The 17,177-nt window shown below is 52.4% G+C and overlaps 4 protein-coding genes across 4 annotated transcripts; all 4 read right to left on the bottom strand.

Moving 5' to 3' along the window:
- Positions 1–355: 355 nt before the first annotated feature.
- On the bottom strand, positions 356–1,501 carry MAM_03359 (uncharacterized protein; the record flags this gene model as incomplete). Its single annotated transcript, XM_040822158.1, has 1 exon — positions 356–1,501. The coding sequence occupies one exon, from the start codon at positions 1,499–1,501 to the stop codon at positions 356–358; it is 1,146 nt and encodes a 381-aa protein (XP_040679963.1).
- A 2,288-nt stretch (positions 1,502–3,789) lies between these two features.
- Positions 3,790–7,059, bottom strand: MAM_03358 (uncharacterized protein; the record flags this gene model as incomplete). The annotated part of the gene is made up of 6 exons (XM_040822157.1): positions 3,790–3,979; positions 4,271–4,515; positions 4,888–5,849; positions 5,936–6,211; positions 6,286–6,612; positions 6,696–7,059. 6 exons carry the CDS (start codon positions 7,057–7,059, stop codon positions 3,790–3,792), a joined length of 2,364 nt encoding a protein of 787 aa, XP_040679962.1.
- Positions 7,060–9,343: 2,284 nt separating this feature from the next.
- On the bottom strand, positions 9,344–10,411 carry MAM_03357 (Deuterolysin metalloprotease family protein; the record flags this gene model as incomplete). Its single annotated transcript, XM_040822156.1, has 1 exon — positions 9,344–10,411. The coding sequence occupies one exon, from the start codon at positions 10,409–10,411 to the stop codon at positions 9,344–9,346; it is 1,068 nt and encodes a 355-aa protein (XP_040679961.1).
- Positions 10,412–15,284: 4,873 nt separating this feature from the next.
- On the bottom strand, positions 15,285–16,016 carry MAM_03356 (uncharacterized protein; the record flags this gene model as incomplete). Its single annotated transcript, XM_040822155.1, has 3 exons — positions 15,285–15,330; positions 15,415–15,478; positions 15,716–16,016. The coding sequence occupies 3 exons, from the start codon at positions 16,014–16,016 to the stop codon at positions 15,285–15,287; spliced, it is 411 nt and encodes a 136-aa protein (XP_040679960.1).
- Positions 16,017–17,177: the final 1,161 nt, after the last annotated feature.

Raw genomic sequence — 17,177 nt, 5'->3', positions numbered from 1 at the left:
AAGTGATGGCCTATTCGGGAGCACGCAAGCAGACGGAAAATATTCATTGTAGATGTAAAAACAATGATGCCTCGAAGCCAGTGTTGATGATGTCCGAAATTTCTGTGACCTAGACAAGATTGGCCGGGAAGGGGACGATGATTGTAGGCTCCTCTCGTCCCTCCCGCTCTTCTGCATTACCGCAGAGCAGCATTGTACAACATGCCCAGCATACATGCGGCAACTCGAGATTGTGTGCGCATATCCTTCACTCGGCCTTTTGCACATGCAGAGGGCCAACCAGGCGCCCTCTAAACGGCCACATGTCAGTCAGTGGTCAAGAGGCCGGCGGCGGCAGCGCCCACGCAGGCACAAGCTACACACGGTACTTCCACCTGGCAGGATCAAAAACGACGTCAAGCTCGGCGCCGTCGAACACGCCAACGGCACAGCAGAGGTCGTGGAATCCCTCGAGCCCCGTCACCGGCAGGTCCTGCTTGGAGTCGGTCTCCTCGTGCAGGTCCCAGGCGCCTGCGCGGACGCCGTCCCTGGTGAGGAAGACGGACACGGACACGTGTGGTGGGCGCGGCGTGCCCGTCGCCGTCGCCATCGCCATCGGCGTGAAGGTCATTCCGACGCCCAGCGTCTCGCCCGCGACAAAGGGGCGGGTGAAGTCCTTGCCGCCCCATCGGTCGTTGACGTACTTGCGGCCGTCGTCGCCGTGCACGGCCAGGCTGCCGCGGTGCCAGCCCGGGAGGCGGAACGACGTCGGGTAGGGCAGGGCGGCGAAGCCCACGGCCACGTTGGCGCTCTTGCTGCCCGGGCCGAGCTTGACCTCGTAGTAGATGGTCTTGGGCTGGCCGCGGCCGCAGCGCGCGAGGTACACGGGCGGGTGGCCGATGATGCATTTGTACGAGGCCCCCTTTTGTATGGAGACGCTCCAGTGCCCGGGGCGTGAGCGGCTGAGCTTGCCGGCGAAGCCGTCGGGCTTCCGGAGGTCGAGGTCGTTCTCGTCGAGGGCCGTCTTGGAGGCGGCGTCGAGATGGACGGGCCGGCCGAGGGGGCGCCGCGCACACCAGGCCTCTCCGGCTTCGGCTTCCGCCTCGGAAGCATTGTTGACGGGCGAGGAGTCGTGTCCGCTGAAGATGTCTGGCGGGGGAGGGAGAAGAGACGTGTCGGGCACGGCGGCTTCCCAGTCGTGCTGGGGCTTGACCCGGGACGAGGGGGCCTCTGGCGGAGGGGGGACCGCCCAATCCTCGCCCTGGCCCGAGGCGGGTGATGCGGCGCCGTGCTGCTGGCTGGGCGGTGGTCGTGCGGGAGGAGCGTGTTGCTGGCGGTGGTAAGAGGGGGGAGGTCCCGACGGTGGTGCGTAGGTTTGCTGGTGTGACGATGACGATGACGATGCGGCTGGTGAGGACGAGGCCATCAGCAAAGGGACCTTGACGTGGCCTGGACGCTGTGCCTGCTGCTGAGCGGGCCTTGGCGCCGCGTCGTCTTCTTCTCCTTTGCCTCCAGAGCACATGGTGCCGCGTTGCGAATAGCGAGGTGTCTGGTGATTGCTCTCAACGCGGTGGGTGGTCATGTGTCGCGATGTTTGGGTGCCATGGCCTTACGAGTGCGTTGTTGTAATTTCAACTGCCGAATTCTCGCAACGTCAGCATGGATGATGGATGCGGAAGATTTGTTGGGGAGGAAGGACACCATGGGATTTCGAATGTGAGTGTCGAAGAACAAACAAGCTGTTGTATTGGTGTGGGTTGATGATCGCATCCAAACAATCAACACAGCCAGCGTTGGTCCAGCACAGTGCACATCCGAGCAGTCGACACGCATCTGGCTCTGCACCAAGTACAAGTTACTTCGCAGTACAGCACATTAGCTGCTAGCTGCCGGGTATCTTGGTACCTGCACCGACACCTGGTAGATGTACTTGCGATAAATTATATCAACGGCCAACGTCTTATGGAGCAGCAGCTAGCAGAATAGAACAGATTATACCAATATAATCTTGACAGCCACAGCATCAAGTCCTGTAAAAACCGATTGTTTAACGCGGCCCAATGTCATTTGTGTGATTCCACTGGTTCTCTGTAAAGCTCTGTAGGGTAGGGCTGCACGTCGTTGCCTGCCTTGGACATCTCCCAAGCCCCCAATCTCCCGATTACGCAGTTCCTTTCGTCTTGCCCCTTTGCGAATCTCTAATCGGATATCTCCCAAGTTTTCAGCCAAGGATCGTCGAGCAGCTCTTTTGGAGTTTTGCGGTCCTCCGGCCGCCACGTCAACATGCCCCCCTTACAAAGCTAAGGAACATTTCCTTGTTCCTCCCGCCGAGAACAAGCTCAGCCTTCTCCAGGCTATTGCCCCGAGGGATAGGGCAGTCCGCAATCAATTGGCCTGTGTTTGAAAAGACAACATCAGTCCGACAGTCTATGAAGCGCAAAAAAGAAGGGAAAAAACTCATCGTCCTTCGAGAAAAACTCCTTGCTCCGGGCCCCCCGCTGGAGGAGATCCAGGGGCGGCGGAGCGAGAAGCGCAATGATTTCTGCAAGATGCGCCCGGGTTGTGTAGCAGCTCTTTTTCAGGGCTGGGATCCACCTGCCCTCGAATACATCCCAGATCTATGGAGCCGATCAGTCGACACATCAACTCCAGCGCCCACGGCATGTATGGAGAGACAAACCATGGCCCCCACGTTCCATACATCGATCGGGTAACTCCAAGGAGCCTGGAGCATAACCTCAGGTGTTCTATACACGTTCGGTTGCGCGTTGTGGTTCCGTTTCACATCTCCCTTCACCGCCTCCCTAAAGTCACTGAGCACGTTGTTAATGTACAGTAAACTATGTCTATAATAATTCTATATCTTAGCAATATTTAGGTTTTTATAATAATTTATAGTTATCTAAGGTTTTTCTCTAGTAAATTATTAATAGTTATATTACTAATAATATTATTAACTTTTTACTTAGTTACTATATATATTATTATTAAGCTCTATTATAAGAGCTAAATTTCCTTATAGTAAAGCTAAATTTCCTTAAAGTAGAGCTAAATTTTACTACTTTTAATAATAATCTCTTAATATATACTTTATAATATTCTTAGTTATAATTTCCTAGTAAATTTAATAAAAAGCATAAGCTTTATAAAAACTATATTTTAATAATAGTTACTTTTTAATAATAAAAAAAGCCTTATAAATAATACTACTATAGCAGTAGTTTACTGTATTACGACTAGGGGATTCTGCTTAGTGGGACCAATAAACTGTCGTCAAGTCGGCCTCGATCGATTCCAAGTTCGTCAGTTCGAGTCTAACAGTGCCCGCCTGGTCGCCAGTGCAAACGCTGAACGCTGACCCATGCAAACCTCATGGCCGACAGGCGCGAAATCCTGGCCCCTTGTTCGGCGCTTCAAGTAGTTTTGATACAGCCTTCTTGCGAGCTGCCAAGCGCTGGAGCCGTTCAAGCCCGTCCAATGGCTTCATGGGCGTTTTCCCTACTCCTCCCGAGGCAAAGCTCTTAATCCGCTCGACTTGGAAAGCGTGGCCGTCAAAGTCGCCAGCCACCCTCCTGTATTTGACGTGCAATGGCTTGGTTCCATCTTGGTCCCACTCAGCCTGGAGAACTCTAACCTCCGCCTGGAGGCTCCTTTAGCTGGTTGTACCATAGATTCATGTCACCGAGTGCACTGCCGGCTGGTCGGCCATGTCCGGCCAAGACAAGATCCAGATGGAGTGAGTCCTGGCCCTGTGGACGATGGCAGTTTCGTGGTCGCCAATCGTGGATAGAGGCGTCGTCCAGGGCCTCATCAGCTCGTCTCCCCCTTGGCGTAGAATGGATCCCGGCCGTCTCCACCGTGAAGGCCGTTGCCGAGACTGGCAACCTCGCCGCCGTTGTAGAAAGCGACGTCCACGGCACCACCTGTATGACGTGTAGCGGCCTCATCCAGCCTAGACTTGGTGTGGGCGTCAAGAGCAACGGCGTCCTCAGCTTCGTTACTACAAAACTAGTACAGGTGAGATTGAACAGGCCAAGATGTGCGAAACGAGTGACCGAGCGACTTGCCTTGAAGTCACGATCTTTGCCAAGAGGGCAGCGCGCGGATGGGCTTGACCGGCCTTGTTTACCTTGTATATGCATATGCACAAGTAGCTGGATTGGGCATTTGGCCACGTAAGCGTACGCATGAGGATAATGTGCATACGAATCGTGGAACCCAGCGCCGCTTGAAGGGGCGCACACAATTCTCTCTTTTGTAGCTTACTTCAAGGCTTTTTCGCATCACCTACGTGATATCTAGCTTCGGTGTCCCCGCTATCGTGACAGCCGTGCTGGGTCCGCCTGCGCCCGCAACGGGACCTTCCGTCTGGTGGATCCAAAAGTCTGCGCCCCACATGCGGAGTGATCCCGCACCCCCGTCCTCCGTTCCGTACGGAGTAACGTATACTTGCCCAAGATGGACATGGCCCCACCAACAACGTTCGACTTTGACTTTGGCACCGCCCAAAAGAATGCGCCAATCAGTGCAAGAGCGCTGTTATCACGAAGCCAAAGCCAGTGGGACGCACATGTCTCCCAGTAGACGTTGGAAGCGGCATTGCACTCTCCCTGCATGTGGATAGCTGTAACTGCATATACGCGCGGTGCTGTCTGTCATGGTAAAACTACCAGGGTACTAAACCGAAGAGCAGCAAGTCCTTGGTATTCAATCCATCAAGCCAGGAATAGGGCGCCCTTTTTATGGATACCAAGAGGTCATCCAGGGCCCGTGTGAAGAATAAAAAAAATGACTGCTGCTTTTCCAGGTACAGCCCATAGACTAGCTCTACTCAAACCCTCTCCAGTCTTCTCGAGCTTAGTAGGGGTGCGCGAGAAGGCTGGTTGTCTCGCCAATTTCAGCACTCACTTCTCCTGCAAAGACGGCAAGCTCGGTGCCTGCTGAAGCGGCTTCGGCGGCGATGGCCGACGCAGATATAATGGGGCCGACGACCTCACCCACAACCGGGATAAGCTCAATAACGGCAGAAGTAATCAGGGTAATGGCCAATGCGTGTTCCGTGAACCAGTGACCAAGCTTCTCCCACCAGCGTAGCCCACGAGCCGGCTTTACAGCCTTGCTCTTTGGCTGCTTGGCTGGCTCGAAAAGGGGAAAACTACCAGTCCAGCTTACGGCCTGCCCATTGTTGTTCATAAATTCCACTACGGCCGTTGAGTTGCCAAGGTCAAGCGGACCTCTTCCGGCGGTAAACGCGTCGAACCCGTGATAGTCAGGGTTCGCCATGAAGTGGCTTTCGTTCGAGTCCAGGAGCTTCTGAAATTGCCTCGTCAGGCGTCGTTGGTCGTGTGCGCGAGTAATGGTGGGCATCTTGTAGCCTGGCGGGACGGGGGCATAGCGAAAGACCTGACCCCAGCGGAGACCCGCCATGGCGAGGCCACTCTTGCCCGAGACGATGATGTTTGGCGTGGTTTTGATGACATATACCCAACTCGGGGGTTGCTGTTTTGGGTTGACCTTGTTCTTGTACGCCACGGACGCTTGCTTGTCCGCGTCATGAGCTGCCTCTCCAAAGACGAGACGGACGAGGAGGGCTCGTCGGGCGATTTCTCTCAGTTTCTTCTCGTCTGTAATTGCTTTGCCCGGGCTTGTGGAAGATGTAGGTAAACCCAGGGAAACGTCGGCTACGGCCTCGCCGAACCCACGGCTATCCGTAGGTGTGCGAACCGATTGGTAGACCTGCTCGGGGAGAAGGCCCCCTTGTTTTTTCACGTATTCGGGCGGTAAATGGGTGCCAACAAAGACGTAGTCAGGTAGCTGCTTGTTTGGGGCGGCAAACAGGCGGACGCAGTCCTCCTCCGTCTCGTCCAATACTAGGTCAGAGTGAGCACGCGGGTCTCCCATGAATTCTGAACAACTTGGGTACGTGGCGAAAATGGATTGTCTTTTACGTACGTACCTTGCTCTGCTCGAGCCTTTGTTCGTGGTCCCTTGCCGGTCGTCTTGAGGAAGCACGAGGCAAGGGAACGACCGCCATGAGCCAACCTAGCTATGATTGCTGCGACGTTGGGAAACGTCAGCTTGAGAAAATCAAAAAGGGGCTTATTGGCTGATGGCAGCGCTTCGAGGCCAGAACTGAGAAGCGCCTCAAGCTGGCCTTTGTCGATACCGAACTTCTGTCGGACTGCGCCGGCCACCCTCTCAAACAGCGTCGGATGCTGCTCCCCGCTGGGTGCTGGAACGGCCGCTCGTTCCCACGTTAGCTCCAGATGGCACATGGTTCTCTTCAGGTGTCCGGTGCCCTCGTACCTAGCTGGTACATGTTACCGGCCGTTCGTGCCTTGTCCGAGGCGGATGGCACACCAGGTGCATTGCATACTCGGCCGACATCAGACCTTGAGCCCGACCAGTCGTTTCTAAAAAAGTTGGACACGCCGTGCTTGCACTGCTTGTGGACCAACGGATTGTCCGGAAAGCAAGCAACTGACTCGACGGCTACTTGGAGCTCATCATTAGTAGCGTCGTCGGGGGCTCTCTGGACTTGATTCAGGACGTCTCTCTGGCAGGCCAAACTCAACCTGTTGTTGTCGGGGCCTTGTCGGTACAGGGCCTTGCAGAAGTCGGCGAGTCTTTGGTCTAGAATCACAAGATTCGGGCCGCAAGCGGGCGGCGTTGGCATCATTCATAGTATTTGTCAAGTCGAGTCTTGGAAGACATACCTCGGCCTAGGCCTGCGCGAGCTTTGAGGGCACCCGAGCGGTCGCTCGACGGCCGGTCAAAGCATGAGCTGACTGTGATTTTGAACTTGGCAAATAGCCGCAAGACAGCCAGGAGGCGGGGATAGCTGCTCTGTAACATTTGATAGATGTAAGCATGGCTCCTCTGCAGCGCGTCCAGGCCTCCATCAATAAGTGACTCGAGGCGCGACTCGGAAATGCGGAATCGCTCCCAGACCCGCGACTGGAACGGGGCCCATTGCCCAAGGGCCTCCCGTTCCTGTTCCTCGGTCAGGTCTAGGTCTTCTTCTTCCGGCTGCTGCTGCTGCTGCTGCTGCTCTTCACCGGGCCCTAGATCAAGGTCCATGTCGTCGAGGTCTTTGACGGCAACGTCATGATACCTAGTTGTCAGCGTGCGCACATGCATATTTTTAGAAACACAAGGGATCCGGATGCTTGCGCAACACAACTGTACCTAGACCTGCTCGCATGATAGCCTCCCACACCCGTTCCTCGGTCAGGTTCATGTCTTCTTCTGGCTGTTGCTGGGCATCGCGGCACGCTTCCTGTGCGCCCCCAAGACGCCGGGCTCGATCGTCTCCCAGGTCTCCCAGGTCCGGCAACACCTCAGGTACGCAGTCGTGCTCGGGCCTCTTTGGGGGGGAGGCCGCGCGTCGTCGGGGTCGTCGGGATTGCAAAAACCGTCCAAGACCGGGCCCGGCTGGCAGAGGCGGCTAGGTCCCGCGGCGGGCTCTGGGACGGGCTCCAGGACGAGCTCTGGGCCGTCGGCCGCCTGACGTGAAGCCTGTCTCTGTCTCTGTCTCGCGTATGCCTCATACACGACGCGTTCCCAGCAAGCCGGGCCGCCGTCGGGGCCTGGCTCCAGGAGACGACTGCCGATTCCATCCAGACGCTGTCGACGATGGTGAGAGCAGACGCGCTTCGGCGTACCCTGCATTCGAACCCGGCACTCGAGCTTACGCCGGCGTCCGGCCTTCCTTTGACGCATCGTCTCCACGCTCCGTGCCGTATAGACGTCAACCCACCCTGACATGAGCTGCTCTAGGTACTCGTCCAACCTGTCATCCGTCATTGCTGATAGGTCACCTACGCCTGCATCCCTGCCATGGACCGGAGGCAAAGGAGCTTCCCATGCTATTTGTCCCGCAGGAATTCCTCTATTCTGGAAGAAGGTGCCTCTTGTCAGGCCGTCCCGCAAGGTTGGCTCTCGACGGATAGCGTACATGTACGGTACTGGCGAAGCCCCTGGGTGAGTCCGCTGGCTGCTTTGACTTGCAAAAAAAGCCTCCAATGCCTGCCGCGGCTTGTTGTACACGAGAGGCGACGCTGACCGCGAAATCCCTGATGCAAGTCTGGAAACCGGATGATAATCAGAAAACTGTATGTATCGGGCCCGAGCCAGTCCAAAGCCATTTCTGTACACTACGCCTCGTCTGTTGGCCGACACGCGGTAGACGAATTCGCCTGGAGACTGGTTTGGCGACGGTGCTGAGGAACACGGCGCTGGCGAAGCAGAAGCAGGAGCAGAAGCAGAAGCAGAAGCTGTCGACGTTGTCGACTCGTCTGGCGGTGCTGGCAATGCAGCAATACTTGGCAAATTGCCTATCCAAAACAACAAGCGTAGGCAGACTGCCCAGCTGATCCGGCGCAGATAGACCATGGTGGCTTTGTTTTTTTTTTTAAGAAAACAAAATCTTGATTCTAATGTTGACAAAGTATAGGAAGTAGAAACATAAATGATGTCGAGAATAATAGATAATTTATAAAGGTCAAGTACAGACGGACGGGCTCGTCACCAAAAATTTATAGTTTACCAGGTGTCATGGTCTGAGCTATGCTCGACCTAGCGAGCGGTACATAGCCAACCCTTTGTGACCTAGTTATATAGTGCCAGATTGAGCAAGCTTAGGGCAGCTTGTTCATTACGTACTCTTTTGGCTCAATGGTTGGGGCCAAGAGGGCCCGGCAAACCACCGGGATGACTGCGGCCGGCACCCGCTATGGTCCAATAGGGCTAGTCCGTCACACCAGGCTATGATTCACAAACTAAAGCTTAATCTTTGCGGCTTTTGCCATTCGGGCTGTTAGGGCTGCCGTGTAATGGACTCGAGCTTATGGCTCGAGTATACACAAGGCACTGTGTTAGTGCCTTGTTGGATACTTTTTAGATGTATATTACGACCTATATATATATAATAGCGTGAAAAAGGGACAGAGAACTTCTTCTCTTTCCTCTTTTCTCTCTAAGTTTATAGTTAATACTAGTAACGCTTACACGCAGTTGCCTATAAGGCTGGTCCTTAACAGCTGTATTGCTAATGTAGCCGCGTTGCTAATTAGCACTACCTTTAGTAGTGACGGCTTTGCTAGCTGACCTATTTAAAGTGGGGCAGTTACAATTAACAGTTAAGCTAGTTAATCTAGTCTATAATAGAGAGATAGATAAGTACGTAAGGAGGAGGTATTCTGCTGTAGTAGATGGTCTAGGTCTCTATTAATCAATCTAAGTAAGAGTCTTACTATTAAGAGTTATACTCTTGACAGCTTTATTGTGATACTACTTGAAAAGCTACTCTATAGCATTTAACCTGACTTTCTTCCTAAGAAACAGACCTACTGTGCCTTAGAAGCTAAGCCAATGTGTACACCTGGGCCTCTGAAATTTCCGCCGGGTCGAGCCCCAAAATCTGGAGGTCTAGGCCTCCAAGATCGCCGTCGGGCGAAGGCTGGACAGGTTGAGGCTGGAAACCCGGGCCTAAGAGATTGCCGTCGGGCGGAGGCTGCAAACCCGGGCCTCCGAGATTGCCGTTGGGCAGAGGCTGCAAACCCGGGCCTCCGAGATTGCTGCCGGGTTGAGACTGGGAACCTGGGCCTAAGAGATTGCCGTCGGGCGGAGGCTGCGAACCCGGGCCTCCAAGATTGCCGTTGGGCAGAGGCTGCGAACCCGGGCCTCTGAGATTGCTGCCGGGTTGAGACTGCGAACCCGAACCCGAAGGGTTGCCTGAACGCCCGGTCGAGCTGCATCCGTTCGAATAATCTTGGGAAAAGAGCCCATAGCTATCAGCATTTTGTAGAGCTTGTTGCGGGCCAAGGCTTGTAGTCGCAGATTTGTCATATGCAATATCCTCTGTCGCTAACGTCGCATGGGACATCTCATGTACCAACAAGTCGGCCAGGCTTGATAGTTTTTCTCTGCACCCGCCGCCTCTTCCCATGCTAAAGGCCCCGCGGCAGAGACGTATCGATTTGAAAGCTCCATCGCCAAGCCTGTTTTTACTTGCTGTGGCGAAAAACGTCTGCCCCGGCCTGTCCTGAAGGGTGCATTCCTCATTCGGGCGGCACTCGATAGTGACCTCGTTTGACTGGCTGCAGCCTGCAGCAATCTTTCTAAAGTTCTCCGCCACCGTGCTGGGGTCGTTGCCGCCAAAGTACTGATCAAAGAGCTCCTTATCCCTGCCTGTCAGGCCTTTTGAGATGACGTCTGCGGCTTTAGTCGCTTTCGCGCCGCAAGACTCAAGGTTGCTGCTGACCTCTTGTCGCTGATAGCCACATTCGTTTATCGCTCGTTTCTTGAGTGTGGCAGCTTCATCGAGGAGGTTCCGCCCTGCTGCGTCAGGTGAAGAGGAGCCCTGGCTGCCTACATACAAGGCCGTAACGGTAGCGTGGCTAAAAGCTGTAAATAGTGCAATGAATTTCATAGTTTCTCTTAGGTTGCTGTTGAGTTTCTAGTGCGCTTGCAATAATGCCTATTACGTAGAGAGCCAGACAGGGTCAGACACCTTTATAGGCAATTATATTAGGTGATTTCTTGCTGACTCAAGCTAGGCCATCAAGGAGCTTTATTATCGGCTGGAATAAAAGGGACATAGCAGGGAAGACAAGGACTAGGCGAGTTCTTGTTTATGACTGGTGCAAAAGGGGAGAGAACAAGCATCCTGTCACTAAAGAATAGCATAGACGCTCCCCCAAGTGCTTTGTGCATAGGGTCAATAGGTACTGATGGGGTTGAGGGCAGAAAAATAGCGGAACACTGCCACCTTGGCTCTAATTCCCAGTGAAAATAAGAGGCGATTTCTACAGAGGACTTGGCTAAACTCCATCTCCATGTTTCAAATGTCACGTATAACCGTGGGATTGGGAGGCCTAGTACCAACATGCCGGCCTCAGACTGCTTGTGACTAAAAGTTGAAAGTCAGGGTACCTTGTTCAGATATCTAGACATCCGTCCAAAGCATGCACAGCCCAGGCGTTGAACTTGACAATGACGTGGGCTAGGCCGATCCCAGTAGAGCTTCTCCAGTGGCCAAAATTACGTTGGGATAGACGCAAGATGGCAACTGACACAAGTCCTGTTTTAGGAACAACAGACATCCCAGCATCCAGATGGCGGTCGCATAAAAAAGACGTCAGATTTGTTTCGATTCGTGGTAGTGCTGCTGGCGGCACACGCCCAGAGTTTCAGCGTGTTTCAAATATAGAACGGAGGAGAGTCGATAGGGTCCTGAACCGCACAAGGCCCGATAGAGGATCCAGCCGAGTGGGCTAGATTGCCCCGGAGGCCTGTCGTGTCTCAGCCGACTAATCCAACGTCGGCGGCGGCCGGCGCTAGGCATATATCTCAGGCGCGAGGTGCGAAGATGAATGTAACGATTTCAACAGTTTGGTCCCACGACTCGGTGCTCAAGAATGACCCTCGGCAAGTTATTTCCAAACCAGCAAGGCCGGAGCCACAGGCCGGCAGCCTCTGTTGCTTCACCAAGTACAATGATGGCTGCCATTTCTGATGGAGCTTGTGTCTGAGGGGCCTTTTGCTACGGAGTTGTAGCATGTAGAGAGAGATGTTGACGACGGCACGTGGGTACAAACAGGACGCAACCGGCTACGGAGTAGCTCGGCCTCATTCACGGTTCAACTTGAAAATTAAGGGGGTCTGGGCTTTATGCATGACGCTTGGAGGGTCTGCAGAAGTCATGTCAAAGACTAGCTCGCGTGCTAAAGCCTCCACGAATCGTCTGAAGGCAGACGTTATTTCCGCTGCCATCATCAGCCCAACCGCTGGTACTCTTCCTTGCCCCAATTGACCAGACACTCTAGCGCAGTTCCCAACGCATCATCAGTCTGACGGGTGCATTGCCGCATCCGCACTCGAGCCTGACCCCTATCTTGACCGAACTTGGGTGTTTGAGCGCCGGGAATCAGCTGGCAGAACCTGGTTTGTTGCAAAGTCCAGTCCTCGGAGACGTGTAGCGTCTGCTTAGTTGAACCCAAAGCCAGCTTTTACGACAAAGATCCAGGTGAGGTCCGCTTCACTCTGTCTATCCTGGAAAGACGCTTCCCACCAAGACCGACCGACCCTGAGATATACCTACCCAATGGCTTGCCAGCGGCTACTAAGCATCCCCCATACAGGGAGGGCGTTGGACTGCAACGCCGATTGGGAACGCTTTGACATGAGCATGCTAAGTGCAGTGACAAATCCTAGCCCGAAATACATATCCAGAACTAGTGTTCCGGATAGACATGTGCTTCTCTGGTGCGAGATTTGCATACGGTCCCTCTGTTCCGCACTATATTGCCCGCCAATATGTTGAAAACCGCTTCGCCATCCGCAAGACAGATACCCCTGTGCAGCTGAGGCCTGACCGCACCCTTGCCAGATAAAGGCCGCGCTAGAGCGTGGAAATGACACTCCGAGAGTTCGACGCCGCTAGAAACGTCCATGTGTGCCGCGAAGAAACCTTTGACGCCGTGAGTGATGTGCTGCACCGGCTACAAAGCCTCGTTTCCATCCTGGAACGGAAAGGCGCACAGACAACCCCTGTGGGACTACAAAGCCGGCATGGTCAGAAGCTACTGGCAACCTTCTCCCAGACTACCTGTGAGGGAAATGAGATTCATTGTGTACTAGCTAGGGCCCTTCAAGTGGGCGTTGATATATATACGATCATGCGTATCACGTGACACCACACCGGCCTGGGGATTGTGGGACTTCCGAGGACGCCAACGGTTCGAAGCTTTGAGCACCGGGCAAACTCAATCTCGCTCCCGCCTCGCGAGGACCAAAAGGCGCGACGATATATCAAGTCAAATATAAGTTACTTTATAGATAACTTACAAAACTCTAAAAATTATCGTTATTGTCGGAAAGAAGATACAGGTCGCAGCGCGCAATTGACCGCTTGGCCACTGCAGCAGCAAAAGAGAACGCTCCGCAATTGTCACTGCAATTGCGACCTGTAAGTCTCTAATGCTAATTTTCTATTGACAGTTAGATATTAAATAATTACATCTTGGCTTTTATTACTAAACTTGAAATATAAGCTAAAGTTAAAGGACCTCTTAAGGAAGCTAACATTCTTAGTTATTATGTCTCTTTACCAATAGCTAGTAATAAATACTACTAATTTAGCCTTGGGATTAAAAACTCTTTAATTAAGCTCTATACTTATTATTACTATTAGTCTTCTCTATTTTATTTAAGTATATCTTAAGTGAGGATTTAAACTCTATATTAGTGATCAGTGAAGCTTAGAATAACGCACAATAGCAGGAGAAAGAGTAGAGCTGCTCATGTTTAAAACACTTCCTCCCACGGCGCCTATAAGAGAAAGGGTCAGGATCGGAAATTGGGGTGAAAGACGGGCATTTTAATAGCAGACGAGGGTTAGCGGAGCGGATTAACCCGTAGCCGGGCAATGCATTCTTTCTGAGCATTTATCCGTCTGCTTTCGCGCGCCCTCCAAAACTCCTTGTCGCGGTTTTTCAAGTATTATTAATCATACAGCGCTATAGACACTTTGACACTAGCAGATTACTGTCACTTGAACTTGCAGACTTTATTTATCTGTCATAACGCAAACGAACACGTTCTTTGAAGGATGAGGGAACGTATCACCAGTCAGGGACTGTGAGGGAACAGCCACACTTTAGGACCTAGATTGCTTGAGCCAAAGGATGCTCTGACTCTCTTTTGTGAACATTCGCCTTGCTCCAAGTCGCACTCGACCTTGCTCGTGCTCTTGTACCGTCACAGTAGCTATAGCCTATAGGTCAATAGAACAGCTGACTTGGTCCTTGGTTGAATCCACCTCTGGAGGATTCGAGCTCTTTTTTTGTCTTGGCTGAATGAGCATACAATGCCGTTAGTTATCCCAGTCCTCAAATTTTTGAGTTGGAGCTGTTAAAATCTTGACATCGCTGACGTCACACAACACGTTACTCGAACAGTTGGACAAAATGAGAGAATCCTGATTTAATGGACAAAGGAGAGAAATAATACGAAAGCCAAGTACTTTGGAAACCTGCTGCCTTGTAGGCAGCAGTAAAATGATTGTTACAACCTTAAATGAGCAACTCAATCTTAAGAGAGCGCACCGCCACGTTAAAGAGCCTAGCAAGTCTCTCCCCCAAGCTTTTCAGAATCTCCAATGGCAGATAAAGTGTAGGTGACGCGTCATAACTTTAAAAAACGACTTCAACAATAGAATGGAACTAATAGACCTCCACACTTAGGGACGACGCTCGCCACTAAGTTGTGGTCAGCGCCCCTAGTGGTGGGAACGCGGCGTGTTTCAGTACGACTTTGGCAAGACGACAGAAGGCTAACGTTTTCATACAACTGGCTTTCTAGATCAGCCGCGGATCTTCCTGCACACAGCGGTAAAGGGACTCAGATCCGACTATAAGATGGAAGGACATCAGCTCGGACAGACCATAAACAAAGCTCTTGAAGCCAAGCCAAGGCTGCGAAAGGGGTATAAGCGACCAGACGCAAGTACTAACAGGCTGTATCGAACTGGGTTCACCCGCCTATCATACAACGACAGAAGCTGCGGCGAGTGCTGCGGCGAGTGCTGCGGGCGCGATTCATCGAAATTCATAGTTACCAAGCAGCGAAAGGGACAAAGATAAGGACAACAACCCAGCTATCCACTACAGCTTGATTGCCTCTGCGAACAGTCTAATAAGGATGCCATCATCCAGGATAAACTTTCCGCAGAAAGAGGTTTCTCTGTTTTAAAATAGAGGCTATAGGGTCGATAAACCACTTCCCTTGCTTAGTTGTTTGTGGTATTTGTGACTGCTCAGACACACATGACAACAAGGAATAGCAACGATTCGCAGCAACGGCGGCTGCTGTATATACAAAGGATCTTCTTTGCAGGATCCTGCCAAACTAGGTTGATGCTGAGAAGAGAATTACTGATATTCTACAGGTCCAGTACGGTGTCCGTGGATTACTATCGGAATGGAAGTGTCGGTGGGGACTGACGTTGTCACGGTTGGCCCTCTGGTCTGGGTCGGTGTTGAACAGCCCGGAGGAATAGAGATGGAACCACCACCTGGGCACCAAGGCTGTTTAGGGGCGCACGTGGGATCACTGCCACCCGGTGTAGGCGAGGGTGCCATGACCTTGGCGCTGTGATCTGACTCTAGGTTTCCGTTGTAGGCTGATATGGCAAAGGCAAAGTTCCAGACACTAGGAAATAGGAAGACAACCTCATGGCAAGTACCCTCAGTGACGTTAGCAATAGACTGGAGTTCGCTTCCCAACTGGTTGACATTGCGGTTCTAGACGTGATAGCCGCCGGCAGAGTCAGAACCAGTCCAGGTAATGCTGTGAAGTAGTAGGTCAGTAAAGCTCACTTAGAAGGTTCTGTTGGTGCTGTGGTTTGGCACCTTCAAGCATGGCTGTACTCACCGAACTGTAGCAGGGTCCTTTGAATCGACAGTTAAGCCTCCGGACACAGGCAGAGTTCCCGCACCTGGAACAGCATTATTAACAATAGCTGGGAGCCCCTATCTATTTGCATTCCATGTCTCTGCTGCAACTAGGTAATTGGTACCAGGATCTAGTCCTGTAACAGCTGCCGGCGAGCTTTTAAAAGCGGCTCCGTTAATAAACTAGCAATGATTAGCGGCCCAGTCCCAGTAGATGACGTTGTATTCCGCGATTGAATCTGTAAAGGCACCTGACTGAGGGTCCCATGTCACAGTCATACCCGAGTTTGTCGGCTGGACTTGGATATTCGCTGGCGCTGGAGCAAGTTGCGGCTTTGCGACTGCAGATTGTGATCCGGTATACTGGGCCTTGATGGAGTCGCCGGCGCTAGCTCTCACGGCTACGGCACACGTCCATCCATCAAGAGGCCACTGGGAGTCCCATCGATTCGACTGGGAAGTTGTGGCCGAGAAGCCATGACCACCTCCGTTGATCGACGCCTCGACCTCGATATCGTAATTGTGAGCACCGTAGACTAGATTGACGTGTCCAAGTGCGTGAGCAACGAGACTTTTGACCATCTTGAGTGGGTAATTTGAGGCTCACCAGGATCCTAGGCAGCAGTAACTCCCTGTGATGGGTGACACCCAAGGCCAATGATTGGGGTGGAGGCCGTTGTGGCCTTGGGAGTTGCAGAAAATATGGCTAGTTGAGCCTCATCACGGAGGACAAACCAATCGCAGCATTTTATACCTGCTCACCTACAGGGCAAGCTCGTCCCCAAATAGCAAAATGATTCGAGTTTGATAGAGATGCGCCATCTACGCCCTTTGCGTAACCGCCATCTGTAGCGTATGGCTTTTGTGGCAACACGTCCTTGTATAATGGAGGAGGTCGCTGAAGATCTACAGCGACGCGACAGATGCAGCTACCTGTACGGCGGAAGAAAACTCAACAGCGCTTGGTGCAGTATTGACTTTTCTATTGATACTTGCAAAGCCGGTGGTAGAAACGTTTACCGCGCTCACCAATTCTATATCAAGTAAAACAAAGTGACGGATTGTCAAGATGTTGAGATGAAGAGACCCCATCATGACGCTTGACAATGCAAAAGGAACGAGTAGAACCAAAGTAGACGGGCGGTAAAATTCATGTAGCATACATGTCGATAACATGTAGATATGTTTTACCATATAGTTGGGGGGTCTTGAAGAAGTCAACCTCGTGTGAGTGATGCACACGTGCCTGGGGGTTCCCCAAGTAGGAAGTGGTCGGAAGAAATGTTTATGCTCTTTAAAAATATCAACTCTGTTTGTTTCAAGGTATCGGAATAATCTTCTGATCACCAACCATTTTCTACTCAGGGCCCCCACGGTAGGTCGGGCGTCTAGTTCATGGTTGTCAGCACTTGTGCCCATAGTAGTTACTTGGATTTCCTGCCAAGCGAACGAAATAGGCTCTTCGGGAAACCTCTCGCAAGGAATCCTTCATTTGTCTTCCTTATGGCCCATGGATCTCTCGATCGCCTTTTTGGGTCCTGTTCAGAATATAATCGCCAAGTATGGTATGGGTCCGCGGCATGTCATCATGTCATCTCTAGATGCCTACAACCATGGAGCACATGAGGGTCGTCAGCTCCGATTTCGGTCCCAATTCCCAATTAGTCTCGAACTGCAGATGGTGGCCCAGCAGCTGATTCTCTAGATCATTGGACAGTACCAATGGGGAGGTCAGCAGAGTAC

The sequence above is a fragment of the Metarhizium album genome, assembly GCF_000804445.1.
Source record: "Metarhizium album ARSEF 1941 chromosome Unknown scaffold_6, whole genome shotgun sequence".
NCBI classification, from domain to species: Eukaryota; Fungi; Ascomycota; class Sordariomycetes; order Hypocreales; family Clavicipitaceae; genus Metarhizium; species Metarhizium album.
This window is presented reverse-complemented; position numbering and strand designations above follow the sequence as displayed.